General features: G+C 40.0%; 1 protein-coding gene across 2 annotated transcripts in view; it reads right to left on the bottom strand.

The window, feature by feature from the left end:
- Window positions 1-18: 18 nt before the first annotated feature.
- SOCS6 (suppressor of cytokine signaling 6) overlaps window positions 19-24,514 on the bottom strand; it is a 32,057-nt gene continuing 7,561 nt past the window's right edge. Inside the window, exons 3-4 of one of the 2 annotated variants that reach the window (XM_080685685.1) lie at window positions 9,502-9,640; window positions 19-5,632 (exon numbers count right to left, since the gene is read on the bottom strand). In XM_080685685.1, the coding sequence (XP_080541811.1) occupies window positions 3,896-5,503 (1,608 nt within the window). In that variant the 5' untranslated portion in view covers window positions 5,504-5,632; window positions 9,502-9,640 and the 3' untranslated portion in view covers window positions 19-3,895. The remainder of the gene's footprint in view (window positions 5,633-9,501; window positions 9,641-24,514) is intronic. The other variant, XM_080685684.1, reaches the window with a different exon arrangement.

The raw sequence follows: 24,514 nt of genomic DNA on the forward strand, positions 1-24,514 counted from the left end.
AAGGCAGATCTTGGGAACGAAATTTTTATTTACATACTGTATCTAGAAGCAGATACATAAATTCTTATACAATTAATTTCCAAAAATGTGCAAGAAATTACTATAATTCGTGTACAAACCAAAACACGTATTAAAATCAATGGACTTTGGATAATTCATTGTGTGGTGCTCTTGTACAAATGACACACACCTGATTGGAAACATACAGAAAAGTGTAAACTACAGCAATCTGGATTGCAAGGATTAATTTCATGGCACTCCAACGACTACAAAATTCCTTTAACCCAACGTGTACACCTATTACAAAATTCTCTAAGAATTTCTCATCACCTCTGGATGGACTGTTTGGATCACTTTTCAGAAACGGCAACTATGCATCTGCCATGTTGTGACTAATTAATACAAAGGATGTTTATAAAAAACCATCTTTGCAGGATTAAAAAAGTATTTGAAGAAACCAAATTTGTGATTACTAGTGTACCCATACTTCAGAATTTTTAAGTTATTTACAGAACTGGCCCTTGTTCCTAATTGAAACTAATAGTTTTCAACAAAACTGTCTAATGCTGGTAGAGATTTCAATTTCAAAATCAGACTGCACATTTGATGAAAACCCACTAAGATTGAAAATATATTATCGGAATCATTCATAAAGCAAATCTCTTGTATACAATGTGAAATGTACAATGATTAAGACTGGTGTTTCTGAAAGCACTGTTAAGAAAGATACTTAGATTTTAGCACAAGCAGAGACATGGCATATAACCTCTATTTAAGATGTTAGTAACTTTTGTCCTGTTTCAATAATACTGGCTCAGAAATGAAAATGTATACTTGATTGTATTTCCTGTGTGCCAATGATTTAGCCTTTGGCACACGATTTTCTTCATAGCAAGAAGGTTGCCCTGTGCAGCTGGCTTCCTTAAAAACTATTTTTAGCTCTGTGATCATTTCCTGTGATATAATACTTTTGACTTCGAAATCTTCAGATTATTGCACCAAGTAGAAAGATAACAGTTTTCTTTAGAAAGAGAAAGAGTGAGATATTTTTCAAGTACTTTCTATACTTTATTTTTATAAAAATGCATAATAGTGTCCTAGTAAGCCTGGAAATAGCTCTGGCCTCCATCGTGGTTTTTGATGAAATATTTGATAAAAACAGATGATTCATTTTATTATGGCAAAAGGATACAGCTTTTGTTTTCTTTCATGCCTTGAGTTCAGACTTTTAGAATCATATTTAAAAAATCACTCCCTGTTTGTGTCCATGTCATCTAAGCCACCATTCAATATAATCCAGAAATTTATCCAAATTGTTATCTAAACCAAACTACAGGATCTCTCTTTTCCCCTGTTTTAGGATCCTATAAAGCCAATCTTTCCTATTATATTGCATTGCCTATTCCAAATGGTTCTCTCTAGGCAAAAGCAGAAAATACTGCAATACTTCTCTTTTTGTTTGTAAATAATTTCTTGGCAAATACTTTTATTTTTATCAACAGAGTATCAGACCCTAGGAATTTCAAATTCAATTAGAATAGGGCATTTTACTTTAAAGAATTTGATATACGAATATACAAAAGCACGTAAGAACTGACTTTCTAAATTAGAAGAGTATCAACACTTGCTCTCCATAAAAACACAAAATGCAATTTTAAAAACATTCAGATGAAAATCAGAATAATCTTAACTGGAAACTAAATGGCTAGATCTTAAACACATTCCCATGAGGAAAATGTAAGAAACAGGCTACGCCTGCATGCTGAGATGGGGTTCTGGGCGGTCCAAAGACCTCTGTGCACTGTGATCTCACAAAGGGTACATGTAAATGCTTCTAGAAACATGGAGAAGCCATCTCAACATCTATTATTAATACACAGTGACTCTGTGCCAATACCTGCCATCTAATATAGATGCACAGGGACTTTTAACTCACCCTAGATAGACTTTAAATTGTTTAAAAATAAATAGTTTTGCAAAAAAATAGTTTAAATGTCTTGCATTAATTTGATAAGATTACAACTCTGTAATAGTTCTTAATCCAAATAGCTTATAGTGAACACTTAAATTATATTATTACAGTATACTCAACACTCCATCTTCTTAGGTGAAAACATCAGAAAATGAGGCTTTGTAACAAGGTACAATCAACATTCCACCAAAATTAAGTACCTTTCCCCCTTTAAGTTAAAATACCATTAACACCATGTTATGGCATTGTGCCTTTTCTTCTTAATTCTCAGTTCTGACCCTAAAAAACAAATAGGAAAAAAAAGGGATACTACTATGTCTGAATGACAAAGCCATTAAGTTTGACCTAAGACCTTCACTCTTGTTCTTAAATGGGGGTGTGGGGGGTGTGTATGTGGCGGGGGGGAGGGGGGTAAAAGCTAGGAAAACTGAGTGACAAAGGTAAAACTGTCTTAAATTACATGTTGCATCTGAGATGAAAACATTTTCTGGAAGAGGCAATCCCAAAATACTACACTAAAGAATCATGAAGTGAGTAAACACTACATTTCAAAATAACTACAAAGTACTGGGGATATCACCCCCCACCCCCACCCCCCCAAAAAAAACTGAATCTAAAAGTTAAAATAACTAACAATGCCAATTTACCTAAGACATAAAAAAACAAAAAACAATAAAAACTGGTTTTTAAATGGCAGTATATATGGAAGGCAACAAGACTTCCATATATCTGATATGGTTTTAATGTTTTTCTTACACGGTGTTTGCAATTTCTACAACTTTTCAACTAAGTCACTGGGTTTGTTGTTTGTTTTCTTGGTGGGATGAATGAAGGGTCAAATCTAGCACATCTTAATAGTGACTACACATAAGAAAACATAAATCCAACTTTAAAACAATGTTTTCTTTCTATTCAAATCAGTTTAAATTTTATAGAAACTTTAATGTTCCAACAGAATCTAGTCCATTTACGAAAATCAATTCTATATCAAGTTCACCCAAGAAAATGTTGACTAAGCGAAAGAAATCACAAAAAAACATTTTAGCAAAGGAAAATAAAGATAACACAAAAAAACTGCTATCACAGGAAACTATGACCATCTAGTACTTCTTTAATATCTCTAGTTCCATAGATCTTTATGTTATGCCAATTTGTACCAGAACTTAGGACAGAAAAGGCAACAATTTCTAAACTGGTGATATGCATTTCTTTATGATTTTTTTATGTAAGGCCATTTATTAAAATAGACAAATCACAAGATGAAAATGAAGGCAACAGAAAAATTCAAATTTTTACAATACAAAACAAAAAAACAGCACAGCCTTTAAAATAATTTAGAAATGAGTGTTATAAAAGATATGTTGCAGGTCCACGTTCCAGTACCCAAGATTACATCAATTCATAATTCTAAATAAATCTTTCTCAAGTATGAGATTAAAAAATCATTTTCAGTGTACGTGTAAATTCTGTGTTCTATCACAAGGGTATGATTACTCAATATTATCTTTGAAAATGGGCCATTTAAAGAGACATGACAATTTTCATTCTGTAAGTTTCATTCAACTTTACTTAGGGTTGAATACACATGAAATGTGCTTTTAATGCATAAAAATCACAGTGGATAGCAGCAAAGGACGGGGGGGTGGGGGAAAGGAGAATTTGATAATTCACATTGTGATTATTCTGCACATTGATGAAAGAGAACTCACACTTGTTAAGCCTCAAGATTCCCTTTTTAAAGAACCAAAATAAAACCAAGACACCTTGCCCACACTTCCCACCTGAAAACAAATTGATTACTCTTTTACATATAAAACTGAAATAGTATGGCAGCAAAGATTCTGATAGCAATGAACATCTGTAAACTGTATTTCAATCTCTTTTCCTTCCTCCCAAAGTGCAGGACGCGGGGCTCCCCTAATTTCAGTAGTGCTTCTCCTGTAAATAGTCCTTCATTTTGTTAGGCAAAGGCAGTTTCTGAATTAGGTCTATCCTGGTATACTGACGTATGACAAAGCGACACAGGTATTGCAAAGAGCGAACCTGCATGAACCGGGACACCGGATTGGTCAGTCTGACAGGGTAAGTTGCAGACCCAGGCAACCGAGACCTGGAATAGCAGAAAGCTCCATTTTCAGAGTCCCTGATTGAATGCTCAATTAGATCAACTATAGACGTATGTCCTTCCACATCTGGCTGCTCATAAAAACTAAACCTACCATTTGAGTGTTCGATTCTAGTGTGAAGTGTTTTGCCATGGGAGCGGAAGCTCAAGCTTAAAAGGTAACGGTCATCAGAACTATCCCGAACAAGGAAAGAGCCATCGGGCACATTGGCTAACTTCCCTTCTGCCTCCCAGCGTGTGATCGGTCCCCAGTACCATCCTTGTTTTGCAAGTTTTTTCAGCTCCTCCGTAAGGCTTGTCACAACCATGGGCCCACTACTCTGCACTGAGTCGTAAACTCTGGCAACCCCAGGGGCAGAGTTAGGATCGAAGTTCAAATGACAGCGCATACTCTCTGCCACATGGGCGTCTGCGCCGGTGATCCCGCTGAAGTTCCTTTGGATCGGATTTGTCTGCATTGGAGGTAGCAACGGTGAGAGTGGAGGGGCATCGTCGTGACTTGCTCTGGGGCTCTGCAGCATGATCCCCGTGGTGCCGATCAACAGGCCATTCACTGACTGATCCACAAAGATCTCTGGGGCCACCACAAGCTCCTGGTCAACCTGATTCTCGTCTTCGGGGAAGGAGCTCCCTCCCCCGGGAGGAGGGACCGCAGAGACTTCCATGGGAGAAGACCCATCCAGACAATAGCTGCGGGGTCCTTCCAGAGGGTACATCCCCTCTTCTAAAGGCACAGTATACTGAATGTAGTCCTGAGGCATAAGTCCGATAACGACAGGCACATGCTCATCAAGGTGAAGGTGCAGGTCTCCATTCTGAGACTCTGAGCTCTTCAGGGAACTATTCTGTTCTTGGCACACCGAGTCCGACTGAAGGTCATGAAAGTCCTTGCGAACCCCGTTCAGGGCTGGGCTTGGACTGGAAGAGTGGACCAAGGCCTTGACTCTCACCTCCATCTTGATACATGTCTCCTCAGAGTTTGTGGGTCTCAGAGGCCATGGTGTAGGGCTGTAGTGATGGTTGCGGAGGGACGTGGACCGGATGGGCCTTTGAGCTCTCACATCTTTAAAGACTATGGGTGCTGAGGAGGAGGAGAAGGTGTCCTCGTCAGCAGAGCTCCCGGAGGGGCCGCTGCCCTTGCCCTTCTGCTTCTGCTTGGCAGAAAGCCGTCTTTTTAACGTACCCATGAGGCTTTCGCTTTTGGATCTGTTTTTGGCCCCCTTGTCATCTTCACCGTTGATGTCGCAGCTGGCCATGTCCTTCCCATAACAGCTACCGAACAAGGAATCTTCTTTCCCAAAATCACCGGCTAGTGAGGGCTGTTGCACTACCATGAAATCCGCTTCTTCTTTACTTTTAGTCAAATTGAAAGATTTCCGGAAGGTTTTAAGACTGATTTTCTTCATTATGACTGATGACCAAATCCAAGGGAATCAATTTCTCTCTGGAATACTGTCCTTGAACATCAGGACAGGCCATATGCAACGCTGCATCTGCATATTTTTCCAGCTTCATTTACCCTTTGGAGCCATTTTCTAAAATAAATAAATAAATATAATTAAAAGGTCACATTAAAAAATTTTTCACAAAACTTTTATCTTACTCAGTTTCAATCCTTTAGCTTTTGAACAAAGACACCCAGGTATGTTCATAAGAAGGTCAGGTCCATTAAAAAAGGGTTTTTTTTTCACCCATTTCCCCCAGTGAAATAGATCAGTGCCTCCTATGTAATCAGCATTTGATGAATAATGCTTAAAGAACAAACCCTAATCTACCTGTTTCTTTTCATACCTTGCTTTTTGTTGTCTCCTGAATTATGGGTCAGAGTTTTGGTCTTTCCTAATGCTCACCTTCAGCACTAATTCACACAGGGCCCAGCCACCAGTGTGTGTCCCACAAACACCAAACACTTAGAGAAGGAGGAACTATGAAAACTTAGAGAATATCAAGCCTAGTGGATTCTTCAACAACTTACACATGTTTTTAAAAATGTAAACATCTGTAAATATGAAAAGATAAAAGCATCCCACAATCTGTGATAAGCTCTCTAGGAAAGCTCAGCAATGCTGCTCTCTCCCTTTCAGGCCCACTCACCTTCTTTCCCCACCCCCTACCCCCGGCCCGGTGCCCCACCTTTGGCACTCCCATACAATTGGGTATGGTCAGTGGAGATCTACTGGGAAGAAGATCATGAAACACAGTTCCAGAATTATCATGTCTTCCTCTTCTTTTTTTGCAATGTCCAATGGCAAATTTTTACTTCTGTATCCAGAAACATAATTTCTAAACTTTTTTTGTACACTGTTCCATCATTGAAATGACAGGATTTCTGTAGAGACTTCTGAAAGTCATTTCAGAGGAAAAAAATTTGGGTTCCTAACTAATATTAACTGATCACAGAAATCATTGTTTACTTCGCATGGTTTATTTCCTCTGTGGCCATGTCCTGCAGTTTGTGCAACCATCAAAGTATAATGTAACAAGCTTGAACTTGAGCAAAATGCTAACAAAATTAAGAGTAAGATTCTGACCTTCCTTAACCTTGATGGCATTCGTTAGTTCACTGTGCATTTACAAAGCCCTACTATATAGCCAGCACTGTGTGGTAAAATGCAGATTAATAAAGGGTTTACGGCCTCATAATCCAGTAGGAGATTGATCAACGGATAAATTATAACACAAATCCATTAGTGATATAGTGATGATAACACAGTAGAAGTTGAAAGGAGAGAGATGTCTTACAAATGATTACTTTAGTTATAGATGGAACTTGCTTACTGTGTAGCCAGAATCTACGTGAAATCATTTATAGTAAAACAGTCAGATCAGACAACTTATTGGGGGGATCAGCAACATTATCTCTATAACGAAGAAGCAATTTTAAAAAGTCTTATTGTCATGTCCTATGTTTTTGAGCATGTTGCAAAAAACAAAATACATATAAATACTTGGAACACCAGTTACTTTTTAACATTATTGTATATCAGATGAACTCAGTATCCAAATACCACTACCTTCTATCAAAGCATAAACATGTGACATCTATTAACATATATTGTTTTTTGACAAAAATACGGGCATTTATGAAAATTAGATAATATAATGACAATGCACTTTAGCTGGCAAGTCACTCCTTTTAAGTAGACAATATAGGTTTTGTATGCAAAGTAAGACATATCACAATACCTAATCTCTTTTGACAAGAATAAGAAGCCTATTGGAGGGAACAGAATTTAGATATTTCGTTGATATATAATTAAGATGAATTACTACCTGCCATTAGAAAGTAGCTTATGTAAAATGTAAGTAAAATAAAAGAATTAGTTCACTTGGGAATAACAATATATATATATATATATATATATGTGTGTGTGTGTGTGTGTGTGTGTGTGTGTGTGTGTGTTGAAATTGTAAAAATAAAAAATAAAAACAAGAAAAAAATCAACAGAAATAGCAAGAGACAAGGAAATAAATAGTAAGCAAAAATGAACAAATTGGCTTTCTGGTAAAAAGATGTATAATGTGTTTGCATCACGTTAGTCGGATTTATTATGTCCTTTGTCTTTCTCCACCTCTTTATATTAAAGAATGTAAGCTTTACAAAAGCAGGAATTTTAATCCTACTTTATCCACTGATGTCTTCCAAGAGTCCGGCACCAGACCAAGGGTGTAGGAGATGCTCAGTAATTATAAGTAAATGAATTTTAGACATGTAATTCTAATCAGGTATGTTAATGAGATACCCTGACCACCTTCACTCTCTCGTTCCTCACATGAAAGGACAATTTATCATTATTTAGAATAAAGTAATAAAACTCTGTAATGTGGCCCATAAGGTCCTACATGGTATGTCCATTCTTGACTTGATTTCTGCTCCACTCACACTGAAAGCATCCATATTCATCACAGTCTCTCTAAATACAGAACTTCTAAGCTACTGGCCCTTTGATTTGAAATGTGTTGTTGTTGTTGTTTTTTCACTCTCCTCTTATTAATTTGTTCAAACTTCAGCTCATCTCTCAATTCCTAAAGAATCACACCCTTATCTTCCTATGTGAAATCCCCCAATCCCAGGCTCTCAGAAGGCTGTATACCTCTCCTGCCTAGAATTCCCATCTAGTATGTATGCTTAGACCTGTTTGTATAATTATCTGACTAATGTCTATCATCCTAACAGAGAGTGTGTCAATTTTTTTCTCAACTTTTTATCCCTAGCACCTAGCTTACACCTGGCCCAAAGAAAGTACTCAATAAGTATGTGTTGAATGAACAGTGCAGTGAACTAATAAGAACACTGCTCCACAATGATAGGCACCTTGAGGCTGATGTGTTATATAATTGCTCCCATGTGACAAGTATTCACATGTAAATTAACCTCACTAAATTTGGGGTCACATGGTTCTGTTTCCCACTATTGCATCCATTTCATAGAAAGCAAGAGACTGATCACCACAATAAAAGGACTTGACAATTATCTACTTGATCGATTATTTCTTTTTCAACTACCAATTCATATGCAACCAATACTAACACTAAATAAATAAGATTCAATTCTAGACATGAGAAACTATAAAAAGTTCTATTAGGCTATATGGTCTTTTATCGCATCCCTTCATTTTCTAGGCAAAGATTACTCTGGAATTTTTAAGAGTATCTGTTTTTCTGTTTGCACTTCTAAAAATATAGGCCATCTCTTTATAGGATTACCATCTGTCTCATGATGCCGAAGTACATGTTCTGAATTAGTTTTACTGCTTTCCTAATTGTAAAAACTTAAATTTACATGTATACTTGAAAATGTGTATGAAGTTATAAGTGAAAAGGTTTTAGACATGAATATTTTATACATATGGGCAGAACACTTTAAGAAATTTCCCAATCTTTTTTTAAAAAATGATTGGACATAGTCATACCTGTCATTGTAACACCTAATAAATTAAAAGACAGCATCAAACTACTTAACCTTTAACAACTAAAACAGCTTTTTCATTGCCATTTTTACAAGTGAGGAAACTGGGTCTCAACAAGAAAAATTTGCCCAATGGAGTTAAAAATAATTTGTCCCTAGGAAATTGCATATCTGGAATCTGAGCCTGGCTGCCGACACCAAAGCTCACCTCTTCCCCTGCAACAAACTGCCCTGCTGGTCTGTCGCTCAACTTAGTGGTTCCCAAATTCTCTGGACTCAGCACCCCTTTATCTTCTTAAAATTGAATGTGAACCACAAGAAGCTTTGTCTATGTGGGTCATGCTACTGAAATTTACCCTCTTAGAAATTAAAACTGAGAAGATTTAAAAACACTTAATTATTAATTCATTTTTAAATGACAATATATGCATTCATGTTAACATAAATAATATTTTCATGAAAAATAAATACAATTTCCAAACAATAAAAACTCACTGAGAGAAGTGGCACTGCTGTAGATTACTGGCTGACTTAAGGCAGTGGACTCTCACATCTGCATCTGTATCTGGTCTGCTCCAATATGTTGTTTCAGTTCAAGTGTAAGAAGAAAATCCAGCCACCTACAGACACAGAGCTGGAAGAGGGAGGAGCGTTTCATATAATAACCTTTCCACGTAACTGTGGATATTCTGTGATACTACACCAATAATCAACAAGAGATAGTTTAAGTTAGTTGCACTGCAAAATCTGAAACCACATCAAGAATTTTACTCAGAGGATCATCCTTGTTCTACAGATACACAGAAAGACACACCTTACGCTTACCCAAGGATATTTTTCCATTGATTTTTAAAGAGTGGAAGGGGAGGAAAGAGAGAGGGGAAAAAACATTGATGTGAGAGACACAGATTGATTGATTGCCTCCCACACGGACCTCGACAGGGGATGGGGAACAAGTCTGCAACCCAGGTATGTGCCCTTGACCAGAATCAAACCTGAGACCCTACTGTCCATGGGCCAACGCTCTATCGCTGAGTCACACCAGCCAGGGCAGACAGACCTTGCTCTTAAATAAAACAATTCACTCCTGTCAAAATATTAACTCAAGATCCAAGAAATCATCAACAATGAATTTGTAAGGAACCTGACAAAATTATAATGAAGCTAACTTTGGCGCATAAACAATGAAAGAAGTAAAAAACTCAAAGGACAAATGAGGGAGAATGAGATGCACAAGACATTAAAACACACTGTAACAGCTTAAAATTAAAGGGGAAAACAAAGACTAGAAAGTCAAGAAATAGACCAAGATATAAATCAAGAGTATGTGATTAAAAGGACATGCTAAATGACTGGATGGGGGGAAAATATTACAATAAAAATCTTGCACTGCAAGAAGCCCTTCTATGCATTACATAAAACCTTGAATCCACAAAAGAGAAGATTGACAAATCTAATAAAGCATAATTTATAAATTTTTAGATTGCCAAAAAATGGCAGAAAACGAAGATAAACTGGAGAAAAACTGCAAACACATATGACAAAAGATAAATTTCTGTAATACAGACTGTGCTCTCAGAAATCAGTAAGAGAAAAACACGCAATTCTGTCAGCAAATGGGCAAAATGTCCAAATGAACAGTTCACACAAAAAGAATGACAGAAGGAAAGGAAGGAAGACAGGCAAGAAAGCAAGCAAAACTAAAGCAAGCAGACGGGTAAACTAATTTAAGTGATGGATCAACACCCTAGAAGATTTTCAGTTTATTAATCAAAAAGAAGCCAAAGAAATTTGGGGTGATGGAAATGTCCTAAATCTTGGGTGTGGTGGTGGTGACATGACTGAATGCACTTGTATAAACAGCAGACAGTACATTACAGAGTGAGTCTCACTGTATGCAAACTGTAGCTCAACTCTAAAAATTCACTGAAAAGGAAATTCAAAACAAAACAAAGTAATATCTTTCACCTATGAGTCTGAAAAGTTCAATCACTAACAATGTTGGCAAGGGTACGGGAAACTGGGCACTTATAACTTACTGTTCAAGTGTAATCTGTGGAGGATTATCTGAAATACTTATCAAATTTTTAAATTCACATATGCTTTAACCAAGTGATTATGTTATTAGGAATTTGTCTTTTTTATATATATTCATGCCAAAACAAGGACATAAGGAAAACAATGTTCTACAGCATTGATATTTTTTTCCAAACACTAATAATACTTGATCATGTACCTAGTACTGGTCTATTGTTGGTAAAAATAGGCCCATTGGCCTATTAGATGCTCAGGGGTGGGCAAACTTTTTGACTCGAGGGCCACAATGGGTTCTTAAACTGGACCGGAGGGCCGGAACAAAAGCATGGATGGAGTGTTTGTATGAACTAATATAAATTCAAAGTAAAGGAGCGGAGGGGAGAGCAAGAGAACCGGATAGAACAGCCGGATCCGGCCCGCGGGCCGTAGTTTGCCCATGGCTGTGCGGGCCTTAGTTGAAGCCATAAGAATATGTTGTGTCTCATTTAATTCTTATAACCCTGCAAATCCGGTATTATGCACGCAGAAGTATAACACAGCAGGAGTGCTTGTCTGGAATCAGAATGTATAAATTCACATACATATTGGCTCCACCATTTAACAGCTGTGTGATCTTAGAAATAACAGTATCGATCACTCGAGTTAGTTGTGCAGGTTAAATACGTTCATATATGTGATGCCCTTTAAAAAATATCTAGCACATACGAGGCTATGTGGGTGCTTGCGGCTAATAGTAGCAATAACGATAGTAATGTTCCCATTGCACAGATGGGGAAGCTGAGGCAGAGATTAAGGCTCTTGCCTAAAATCATACAACTGATTCTATAGAATGAGCCCACTTAATCACTACACAGACTTCTACTGCCTAATTCATTTTGATAAAAATGCAGACTTAAATATCTTCCAAGAAACAATAATAATAATACACATCAAAAATCAGTGGATTAGTATAATAAATTATAATCTATCAATACAATGAAATACTATACAGATAAACAGAGAGGTCCAAGACACATTGTTGGAAAAAGACAAGCTACAAAACAAAATGCAAGAATGACCTCATTTGTGTATACATCTAGATGCCTAAATATGTAGAGTAAATAAATGCCTAAAAGGTGATTATCTCTAGGAACAGGAAAAGGGATCCAGAGGCCCCCAGTAGTCCATATTTTCTACATTAGATCTTTCTGTAACCATTGGGCAGGTTTTATTTTACTACAGAAAAACCACCCTATCCATACTTACAAAAGAAAAGAGGCAGTGCATGTAGAATGTGTGTCTGTTTCAGCCACCTGGAATCATGAGAAGCAGGTTTCTGATGCCCTTGAGGTCAAAGGTCTCAACAGCTTTCTTTAATCCTTACTGCTAAAAGTTCCCACTGTACCTGGTTCTTCCTACCTTCTAATCTGTGACACAGTCTTCCCCTCCACACCTGCCTCCCTCCACGTACCTCACACTCACATTTCAGTCTTCGTCTTCCCTCTTCACAACTTAGACTCTTCTGGTAGCTCTGCACCTATGGACATCAGGAATGAACACCTTACCCAGCCCAACACACAACATCTAACAACCCTGGCACCTGAGTTCACCCCATATAGCAAGCAGTTCTCATCAGCCACTACGATTCTGTAACTTTCCAAAATGGAAGCTGACCTCTTCACCTCCCTTGCCTGCCTTATTTCATCACTCCAGGCCACATCCTGGTCCTAATAAAACTCTGCACTCCCTTGAAAGGTATTAAGGAGAAAGCTGCAAACCACAGGATGAAAAAGCAAATCCTTAGACCCTCAAGATCCTTAGGTGACAGTACTCACTATAAGCAAACACTGACAGAAGACTATGAGAGGGCTGTAAAATAAATATTTAGGATGCTACCATCATTGAGATGCCCAACTCACACCAGAAGGAGGGGAGGTTCCTGTCACCTACTTCCGTTACTAACAACACTGCCCCCACCACCCAGTCAAAGGTTACTATGTGCATACATAGAAATGTACATGAATCTTCTGGAATCATCCCAAGTACTCTATTTGGAATATACTATCTATTATCTCCATTTTAGAGAAGAGCAAACGAAACCTTAGGAGGTTCATAGACATAGTGCTGACCCCTCAGAACATGATCAGTAACCACCACTTTAACTGAGTGTGTGAACACATCATGGGGCACAGGGACAAAGTCCAGTGATCCTGAGCACAGTTCTGCAGCCACATGGCCTGAGCTCAGACCACAGCCACTACTGCCTAAGGACCTGGGGCATCCTTGCCTCAGTTTCCTCATCTGAAAATGGGCATAAGAAAAGTAGACACCCAGGGAATCCATGTCTGGCATGATGGAAGAGGCTGATAAATCCTCTCTGCAAAACACAGCTCTGAAGTGGGGCCATCTGTCCAAAGTAACCACTTCAGTACTTCAGAGACAAACAGCACCAACTGAGACACTTACTCCCGAAAACCACTCAACTTTGGACTTCATTAAAACAATGTTCAAAAGTCCAAACTCTTGTGCTCCAAAACTCATTGTTGAGAGAAAGACCAGCCACAGACTGGGAGGAAATATTTGCATATTACATATCTGATAAAGAATTTGTACCCAGAAAAAAAATAAAATACACACACACACACACACACTGAGTGGCCAGATTATTATGCGTTCAGAGATCATCATAATCTGGCCATTCAGTGTGTGTGTATCCTATCCTATCTAATAAAAGAGTAATATGCAAATCAATCATCACTCCGCTACACTCACAAGCCACGCCCACCAGCCAATCAGGAGCAAGTATGCAAATTAACCCAACCAAGATGGCTGCAGCCACAGAGCAAACAGGAGGCTTGGGTTGCCCCCGGCGATGGAGGAGCCAAGCTTTCTGCACACCCTGGCCAGCCCAAGCCTCCACTCAAGGCTACAAAGTTTCAATTATAGAAGATAAATACATCCCAACAAAAATGGCTGCGGCCACGGAGCAAGCAGGAGTCTTGGCTCCGCTCAAGGCTACAAAGTTTCAATTATAGAAGGTAAATAAATACCAGATACCAGGGCCTCCGCTTGGGCCGCCGGGGGGGCGTGGCCGGCCTGCAAACCACCACAGGCCCCTCGCCGAGGCGGCCCCATGCCCCAAGGGAACCCCCACCCTGATCCAGGACACCCTTCAGGGCAAACCAGCTGGCCCCCACCCATGCACCAGGCCTCTATCCTATCTAATAAAAGAGTAATATGCAGATTGACCATCACTCCAACACACAAGATGGCTGCCCCCATGTGTACACAAGATGGCCACCACAAGATGGCCAGCAGGGGAGGGCAGTTGGGAAGGACCAGGCATGCAAGGGAGGGCAGTTGGGGGCAATCAAGTCTGCAGGGGAGGGCAGTTAGGGGTGACCAGGCTGGCAGAGGAGGGAAGTTGGGGGCGACCAGGCCTGCAGGGAAGGGCAGTTGGGGGGGATCCAGGCCTGCAGGGGAGAGCAGTTGGGGGTGACCAGGCCTGCAGGAGAGGGCAGTTAGAGGTGACCAGGCCTGTAGGGGAGGGCAGTTAGGAGCAAACAGTCTAGCAGGGGAGCAGTTAGGCATCAATCAAGCTGGCAGGGGAGTGGTTAGGGGGTGATCAGGCTGGCAGGCAGAAGCGGTTAGGGGCAATCAGGAAGGCAGGCAGGCAAGCAGTTGGGAGCTAAGAGTCCTGGATTATGAGAGGGATGTAGGATCGGGTCTAAATGGGCAGTCGGACATCCCTCAAGGGGTCCCAGATTAGAGAGGGTGCAGGCTGGGCTGAGGGACACACACCCCCGTGCACGAATTTCGTGCACCGGGCCTCTAGTATATATATATGTATATGTATATGTATATGTATATGTATATGTATATGTATATGTATATGTATATATATGAGGCCTGGTGCATGAATTCGTGCACCAGTGGGATCCCTTGGCCTGCACTGCAAGATTAGGCCGAAACCAGCTCTCTGACATCCCCTGAGGGGTCCTGGATTGCGAGAGGGCACAGGCCTGGCCGAGGGACCCCACCAGTGCACAATTGCACGATTGGGGCTGGGGAGAGATGTGGGAGAGTAGCCAGCAGGGGAGGGACTGTGGGAGGGGGCCAGGGAGTGTCCGTCCCATCTCACTCAGTCCCAATTGACCGGACCCCAGCAGCAAGCTAACCTATCCATCGGAGTGTCTGCCCCCTGGTGGTCAGTACACATCATAGCGACTGGTCGGCCAGTCGACTGTCTGCCCCCTGATAGTCAGTGCATGTCATAGCAAGCATATTACGGTTGAGCAGCCTTGGCATATTACGCTTTGATTGGTTGAATGGCCAACCAGTCGACTGGACACTTAGCATATTGGGCTTTTATTATATAGGATATATATTTACATATATTTATATGCAAGACAAATAACACAATTTTTTAAATGGGCAAATGACTGAAATAGATCTTTTACCAAAGAAGGCATGCAAATGACTAAGAACCACAGGAAAAGGTTCTTACACTGCCGATCACTGAGAAACTGTAACTAAAAGCCACAATGCAATACCACTACACACCCACTAGAATGACGAGCCCTAGTGTTTGCATGAATGTAGAAAAACTGGAACCCTCGTACACTGCTGGTGGGAATGTAAAATGGGTTGGCTTTTAAGCAATGTTTTTCTTTTTATTACTGTGGGAAAAATAATTCAAATGCATGGCTAAATATATAGAACAAAAAGATTTATGACATGCCAGGTATATTCCAGACCCCCAGAAATCACTCCACAACAGTTCCACAGATCATCTTTCTTTTCTCTGTAGCTGTATAGTGTGTAGGACTTGTATCCTGACTTTCTTTCTTTTTGTAGTACCATGAACAGAAATTTCTCATTTTACTTTAGTCAAGTTTGTCAGTCTTCTTTTATTGTTTGCCGTTCTATTATCTTAAGAAATCCCCCGACACATGACAGCTTTAAATTCTCCTGTATTTCCTATAAAAGTATCGAAGTTGTATTTTTCAAATGTAAGTCCTTGATTAATCTAGTATTGATATGTGTGAGGCAGGGAATAACGTGCATTTTTTCACATAAGTAACCAACTGGCTCAACACATTCCCAGAAAAATACCGACCCTCATAAGAATCAAATTAAAATAGTAATGATTTTACACAAGTCAAATCAGCAAAAGATTTATCTAAATAATGATATCCTTTACATGAAAATGTCTTAGCAGAGCTGTAAAAATATACCTTGGATATATGCGAATATTAAAAATATGCATACTCTGTGACCCAATAATGCTATTTTTATAAATCTTGAAGAAATAATATGAAACCAAAGCATAATGTCACCTGCATTAGTATATATAATAAAGAAATAAATTTAAGTCTTAAATATCAGAAGCATTCTAAGTTCCAATAGTATGAGAACTGTAAATAAAATCCGCACACCTACACAATGGGACTTGAGGGAACCACTAAAATTGATATTTATATAAAGTTATAAATAACGTGGGGAAAAGTTCATATTATTGTTCATTTGTTACGTGCAAAAACACAGGAAACAAAATCATATGTAAAGTGTGGTCTTGATTATGTAGAAAGAATAGGGAGGAAAACCAGACCAGTAAGAAATACAGCAGAACCGTCAACTGGACCGCAGAAGACTTTGTAAATATTATTGCCAGTACTTTATTTTCTAAATGTTCTCTAATAAATATGGGGCATTTTTATAAAAATGAAGTATGTGAACTTGTTTGTTCCTTTTTTAAAGGGAATGGCTGAACAAATCCATCAGGTTAAATCAAAATGCAAGGCCTTTTCTTGGCTTCCAGTTACACTGTGACTGGAAACCAAACAAAAATATAAATCAGTAGATAAGAATACTGTATTATCTTTGTCTTATTAGAACCTAGGCAGCCTCCTCCTTCTTCTCACCCCACCCAAAATAATGTTTTGCAAATCTAACATTTTGTTTGGTGTATATATGTTCAGGGAATGGCTTGAAATACTCAAAGTCTAAAAGACAAGAGTATTGAGACAACATGGAGGGACCTAGAGAGTAATATGCCAACAAAATAAGCCAGTCAGAGAAAGACAAATAGCACACAATCTCACTTTTATGTGGAATCTAATGAACAAAAGAAATTGACAAAATAAATACAGAGATATGGAAGCATGCAATAGACTGAAGATTCTCAGAGAGAAGGGGTAGGGGTGGGAAGGTGGAGGGAGAAGAGATTAACCAAAGAACTTATATGCATACTAGAGACCCAGTGCACAAATTCGTGCATAGGTGGAGTCCGGCCTGCCCGCCCCAATCGGGGTGATCAGGCAGGGCTGGCCAGGGGGAGGGGCCGAAGGCAGTTGGCAGGCCAGCCCGATCCCCTGGTCAAACTCCCGGTTGAACTCCCAGTGGAGGGGACAATTTGCATATTAGCCTTTTATTATATAGCATACGCATAACCCATGAACACAGACAATAGTGCAATGAAGGGAGAGAAACCAAGAAGGCGGCATAGGTGAACACCTAAACTGCTGCCTCGCACAACAATTTCAAAACTACAACTAAAAGACAAAACGTCTATCACCCAGAACCACGGGAAAGCTGGCTGAGTGGAAGTTCTACAACTAGAAGGAAAGAGAAAAGAGCACTGAGACGTGCACAAGCGCTGAAAAGCTGAGAGGTGCGCCCAGCAATCATTGTTTACTGCGCAGGGCATGGGGCGCGGGGACTTGAAAAGGTGGAAACGCAGAGGCAGCTGACTGGCAGCCATCGCTGTTTGCCACGCCCTAGCCTAGGACTCCCTGAGACCCGCCCCGCACAAACTACAAACCCACCCAAGCTCCACGCAGCGGCTTTTACATATAAATGGTCTGCCCTATCGCACCTTAACCTAACAAACTGCAGCTCTGGTCAGACAGCTCCAAAACCTCCAAACCCCAAGCAAAGAGGAGAAAACTGTAGTTCTCACTGTACCTCCTCCTGGGTGGCCTCAGACAGTAGCTGACCAGCATCCCATTGGAGATCCAGAAGCCAGTGTATCTAGTGGTCAGTGTGAGAAGACACCAGATTTCAACCACTCACATCCATAAATGACACATTCAAGAGGCAGACTCAGTGAGCACCAAAGCCCCACTGAAGCAAGTCCTGCCCCCTAAGCGTGTCTCCAGCGCAGCAGTTCTTCCCTTATAGACACAGCGGGTCCTCACAGCCAATTGGCCTGGAGGTCAATTCCTCCCAGTGTACCAACAGCAATCAGGCTTAACTACACCAAGGCTGTACACACAGTCCACAAAGGGGTGCACCATGAGTGTCCACCTCAGGTAACTGGGAGGCTGACCCACTGGCCCATATAGGACACCTAGCACACAAAGCCACCCTACCAACTCAGGGAAGTAGCGAAAATGTGGAGACAAAGAAACAGATCACAAACTAAAGAAATGGAGGAAAACAAACAACTGGATATAGAATTCAAAACCACGGTTATAAGGTTTTTCAAGAATATCCTAGAAAAGGCCGATAAATTCAACGAGACCCTTGAGGATATGAAAAAGGACTAACTAGAAATTAAACATACACTGACTGAAATAAAAAATATTATACAGAGACCCAACAACAGACTAGAGGAACACAAGAATCAAGTCAAAGAATTGAAATACAAAGAAGCAAAAAACACTCAACCGAAAAAGCAAAAAGAAAAAAAAATCCAAAAAGTTGAAGATAGTGTAAGAAGCCTCTGGGACAACTTCAAGCGTACCAACATCTGAATTATGGGGGTGCCAGAAGAAGAGAGAGAGCAAGATACTGAAAACCTATTTGAAGAAATAATGACTGAAAACTTCCCCCACCTGGTGAAAGAAATAGACTTACAAGTCCAGGAAGTGCACAGAACCCCAAACAAAAGGAATCCAAAGAGGACCACACCAAGATACATCATAATTAAAATGCCAAGGGCAAAAGACAAAGAGAGAATATTAAAAGCAGCAAGAGAAAAACAGTTAATTACCTACAAGGGAGCACCCATATGATTGTCAGCTGATTTCTCAACAGAAACTATGCAGGCCAGACGGGAGTGGCAAGAAATATTCAAAGTGATAAATAGCAAGAACCTACAACCAAGATTACTCTACCCAGCAAAGTTATCATTCAGAATTGAAGGGCAGATAAAGAGCTTCACAGACAAGAAAAAGCTAAAGGAGTTCATCAACACCAAACCAGTATTATATGAAATGCTGAAAGGTATTCTTTAAGAAGAGGAAGAAGAAGAAAAAAATAAAGATAAAAATTATGAACAACAAATACATATCTATCAACAAGTGAATCTAAAAATCAAGTGAATTAAAAATCTGAGGAACAGAATAAACTGGTGAATATAATAGAATCAGGGGCATAGAATGGGAGTGGATTGATAATTCTCAGGGGGAAAGAGGTGTGGGGGGTAGGGGAAGAGATTGGACAAAAATCGTACACCTATGGATGAGGGCAGTGGCAGGGAGGTAAGGGCAGAGGGTGGGGTGGGAACCGGTGGAGGGGAGCTATGGGGGGAAAAAGGAGAAACAATTGTAATAATCTGAACAATAAAGATTTATTAAATTTTAAAAAAAAGTGGAAAATTGGGTCTCTGGTTTGCCTCAAAACAAGATAAGTTCTATTGGGACAGTATCCACAAATTACCTGAAAGATGGAGGAAATGTGTAGCTAGCGATGGTTATTACTTTGAATAAAGCACTTTTGATGTTTCTCTTGAAAAAAAAAAATAGTGCAATGAAGGCCTGGGGAAAGGGTGGGAGTGGGGAGGAGAGGGTCAATGGGGGGAAGGGGACATCTGTAATACTTTCAACAATAAAGATAAATTTAAAAAAATAAGAAACATAAAAATAAATGAAGACAAGAGTCATAGGCTCAACTTTTCAGTGTCTCTTTCCCCTCCTTATTCCAAATATTTCCACGATTAATCCTAATCATTCCCCAGCACAGACCTAACCCTAATCCTTCCCCCATTCTCACTCTGAAAAACTCTCTTGGCAAAACCACAACATTGGTTAAATCCAACTCTACCTGGGCCACACCTGTGCCCTTACAGGGGAATGTGGCTACACAAACCCATAAGCATTGACTGATCTCACTTTATGGTCATGACCTGAACTTCAGATGGAGCCTCCATGTGCCTGGAAATCAAACTACATTCCATTCACTCTGCACTTGTGGGCATTTCACAGCTTTTCTCACTCCTATAATACTTACTCCCCCCGTTTTCAATCCCAGCTGATGGGCCAGCTTCCTGTTTCACCGAGAAAATTAAAAACATCACAAGCAAATTTCAAAGTCCAACACTTCAATTTACGTCTACCGACCTGGCGACACAGGTTTGCACATCTATCCTGTCTCTGTGCAGGTGCCCACACCTTTCTAAAGGCACCCTCCACTTGGCACACGTGATCTCCTTCATTACCCAACAATTTCCCCATTCTACAGGATCACTCCTAAAAATATCACTTCTTACATGTATAAACAAACTTGTCTTGACCCCACTTTCCACACAGCTATGGGTGGAGAAAGAGGTTCAATTTCTTAATCCCCTCTGCAAAAGAGCACCTTGGGAAAATCATGCATACCTGAGGCCTACCATTCCCTGTCTCCCAATTTTCTCTTAAACCACACCAGAGACCTACTCTACTACACAGAAACTGCTCGTCAGTCACTAATGATGTCCACACTGCAAATCCAGCACCAATTCTCAGTCCTTATCTTAGGTGCTCTCTCAGCAGCATTTGACACAGCTGACCACGCCTCAGATTGCCTCCAATCTCTTAATTTTGGAGCTCCCCAGCACTCGACTTTGGTCATTTCTTCTTCATTAACACTCATGTCCTTAGCAACTTCACTCATTCTCATGTTCTAAATAATACTGATGTGTCATCTACTCTCGAATTTCCTTTTTTTAAAATATGTTTTTTACTAACTTTTAGAGAGCAAAGAAGGGATAGGGAGAGAAAGATAGAAACATCGATGAGGGGAAAACCTCAACATCTATTGGCTGCCTTCTGCATACCCCCTGCTGGGGATCGAGCCTGCTACCTAGGCATGTGCCCTGACCAGGAATTGAACCAGTGACCTCTAGGTGCACAGGTCGAAGCTCAACCACTGAGCCACACCAGCTGGGCTTGAATTTCTCTCTCTTTAGCCCAGTGATCAATTAACTCCTTTTTTAAAAAAAATATATATTTTTATTGATTTCAGAGAGGAAGGAAGATGAAGAGCTAGGAACATCAATGATGAGAATCATTGATCAGCTGCCTCCTGCACGCCCCCTACTGAGGATCAAGCCCACAACCCAGGCATGTACCCTTGACTGGAATCAAACCCAGAACCTTTCAGTTCATAGGCCGATACTCTATTCACTGAGCCAAATCAGCTAGGGCTCAACTCCCTTCTTGACATGGCCACTCTGCTGTCTTAGAGATACCTAAGACTTAACCAGTTCATAATGAAGCTCTGGATCTTTCCCATCCCACCCCACCCCTGCTCTCCTTGCAGCCTTTCCCACTTTCATTTGTGGTTACTCCATTCTCCCAATGGCTCAGAACAAAGGGTTTGGATCATCCATGGCTCCTCTCTTTCTCTCACACCCCACATCCCAATCTCAGCTATCTTCAAAATACATGCAGAATCCAATCACTTTCCACCATCTTGTTGGTCCAAGCTACTGTCCTATCTTACTGGCATAATTGCAAAGTGGACTTCTAGGTATTTTCCTTGCTTTCTTCTTTGGTCCCCTACGTTCTTTTCTCAACAAGGTATTGGTGCTCCAGGAGGTGGCACAAAGGCTCATACCCTGGCTAAGGACAGTATCCTGAAAAAAGTCCTTTATCTCGGGCCCAGGCATCTCATGTCTCCTGGCAGCAACCAGGTAACCATGTCAAGCTATCTTGTTAATTTGCACATAGCGTTAAAATCTCTGGCTCTTCACATTCTTGAGAACTACATGCAAATAAAAGTAACTGGAACAGAGTAAATGTAATATAATTGCTTTGCCTTCTTTTAGGGCCTCTAGATCTTATCACAATAAGCTTCATTTTAAAAAGCAACAGGAATACTTGTATGGCTAACAAAGGTGGATAAAGAAATTTAAAGATAACCAAGTTTAGAAAAGTAGACTTGTCCTGGTGTAGCTCAGCTGGTTGGAGCATTGTCCCATACACCAAAAGGTCACAGGTTCGCTTCCCAGTTGGGACACATACCCAGGTTGCAAGCTCAATCCCCAGTGGGGGTGCATACGGGAGGCAACCAATCAATGTTTCCCTCTCACATCGATGTTTCTCTCTCTTTCTCCCTCTCCCTAAAATCAATAAAAACATATCCTCTGGTGAGGATTAAAAAAAAAAAGGTAGACTTAAAGTTTAATTTAAATTAAGAATGAATTTATGATTACAGCAAAAGCTCTAATAAAAATGTTGAAGTGGTTCACTCCCACTTTGTAGACCACTTACATAAAAACATAATGTAGCTCTAAGTTCCCTGTGTGACACTGGGTGAATCTCCCGAGTCTCGGTTTCCCATATAACACATTGATCTCTATCTAAAACCTAACCAGCTCCAAGAGTATGTGATTGAATGAAAATAAAACTATGTATATACTCAGACATTAAACTTGCAGAGAACTTTTATGTGAGCATTTCTAAGCATCTTTCCCTGTAACTGTGTTCAATCCATTGCTAGTCAACTAAATATGAAACAACAGTTCATAGATTCAATCATTTAAAATATTAATGGAGCTGGCTTATAAGAATCAGTTAATGAAATAAACTCATTCCTTAATTTTCTAATTCAGATTTAAACATGTTGGATTTAAAAAGCAGTATACTTATGTAACAAATCCTCAGTCTTCATATATGTGCATATTAAATTTTAATGTACATATTTTTATACCTTTCTAGGCATTCACCAATGTTTTAGCTAAAAACATAGCAAATACCCTAAGCCAGTGGTCAGCAAACTGCGGCTCGCGAGCCACATGCGGCTTGCGAGCTGAGGTTTGCCACTCTGTTGACTAAAGAGTTTGCCGACCACTGACCTAGACTCTCAATTCCAATAATTACAGGCTGTTGTTCCTTGTGATAAAGCCCCTATCCCAGTGGTCGGCAAACTCATTAGTCAACAGAGTGACAAACTGTGGCTCGCAAGCCGCAGTTTGTCGACCACTGCCCTAAGCAATCTCAGCACGTTGACTGCCTGTGAGAAAGAATGGCCTCACTGTTTAAACTACTGAGCAGGTAAAACCCTTTCAGAATTTATGACAAACTAGAGGCCCGGTGCACGCAATTCGTGTATGGGTGGGGGGGTCCCCCCTCAGCCCGGCCAGCACCCGCTCCAATCCAGGAAAAATATAAATATAAAATATAAATCCATTTAAAAATATAAATACTGAAAAGTGACACAACTGTTTTGAACCTCTCAGCCTTTAGATCTCAACACAAAGTCTCCAATTTAGAGTTTATTAACTACTCAAATGCTTTTGCATAGAATATATGAGTTTTTCATTCAGCATGCATTAGAGAATATGAACTTTCAGTTAATATTGTCTTTCCTCATCTTCAATAGTATAATAAAATTGAGAATAGCAGATTTGGGATAGGAAAAGTAGTCCATATAAGATTTACTAAACATATATTAAGAGCATACATAAACCTCACTTCTGATTTTTAGAGATAAAGGGGATCCTGGGGAGCAATAATTATTCAAATTAATAATATAGCCCTATTAAGCAAATAATAATCTTACAAAATGGAAAACATTATGTGCATTGTAAACTGATAATTATCTAATATAATTATTTATTGTAGGATGCTGCACATGTGACCTCTTGATATTAAAATGATCCAACTTAAGCCTAGCCGGTGTGGTTCAGTGGTTGAGTGTCAACCCATAAACCCGGAGGTCATGGTTCGATTCCCTGTCAGAGCACATGGCTGGGGTTGTAAGCTTGATCCCCAGTAGGGGGCATGCCAGAGGCAGCCAATCCATGATGTTTCTCTCTCATTGATGTTTCTACCTCTCTCCCTCTCCCTTCCTCTCTCTGCAATCAATAAAAACATATTTTTAAAAAATGATCCAACTTAAAATAATTTGCATTGCCCACTGTAGGAGAGCAGGCATTTCGTATTTAAGTTACATGGAGCTCAGTGACAGAGATGTGCCTCCAGGATGACACTAGCTGAACACTGAAAATCTTTATTTAAAGAGAAATTAGATGTGAATTCCCCCTAAGGTAAAAGGCTTTAATATTCACTGATGCTAGAAAAACAAACACAAACTATTAAAAAGAACAAAAAATCTTTGCATGAGCTTATGAAACACTAGTGGCCTGATACACGAATGAAGATTCATGCAAGAATGGGCCTTCGTTACCCTGGCTGCCGGCACCGCCTTCACTCTGGCCAGAGCAGCCTTTTTGCTCCAGCTCGGAGCCGCCTTTCTGCCTTCCCACGCTGCCCAGAGGCCC

The sequence above is a fragment of the Plecotus auritus genome (assembly GCF_963455305.1).
Source record: "Plecotus auritus genome assembly, chromosome: 8".
NCBI classification, from domain to species: Eukaryota; Metazoa; Chordata; class Mammalia; order Chiroptera; family Vespertilionidae; genus Plecotus; species Plecotus auritus.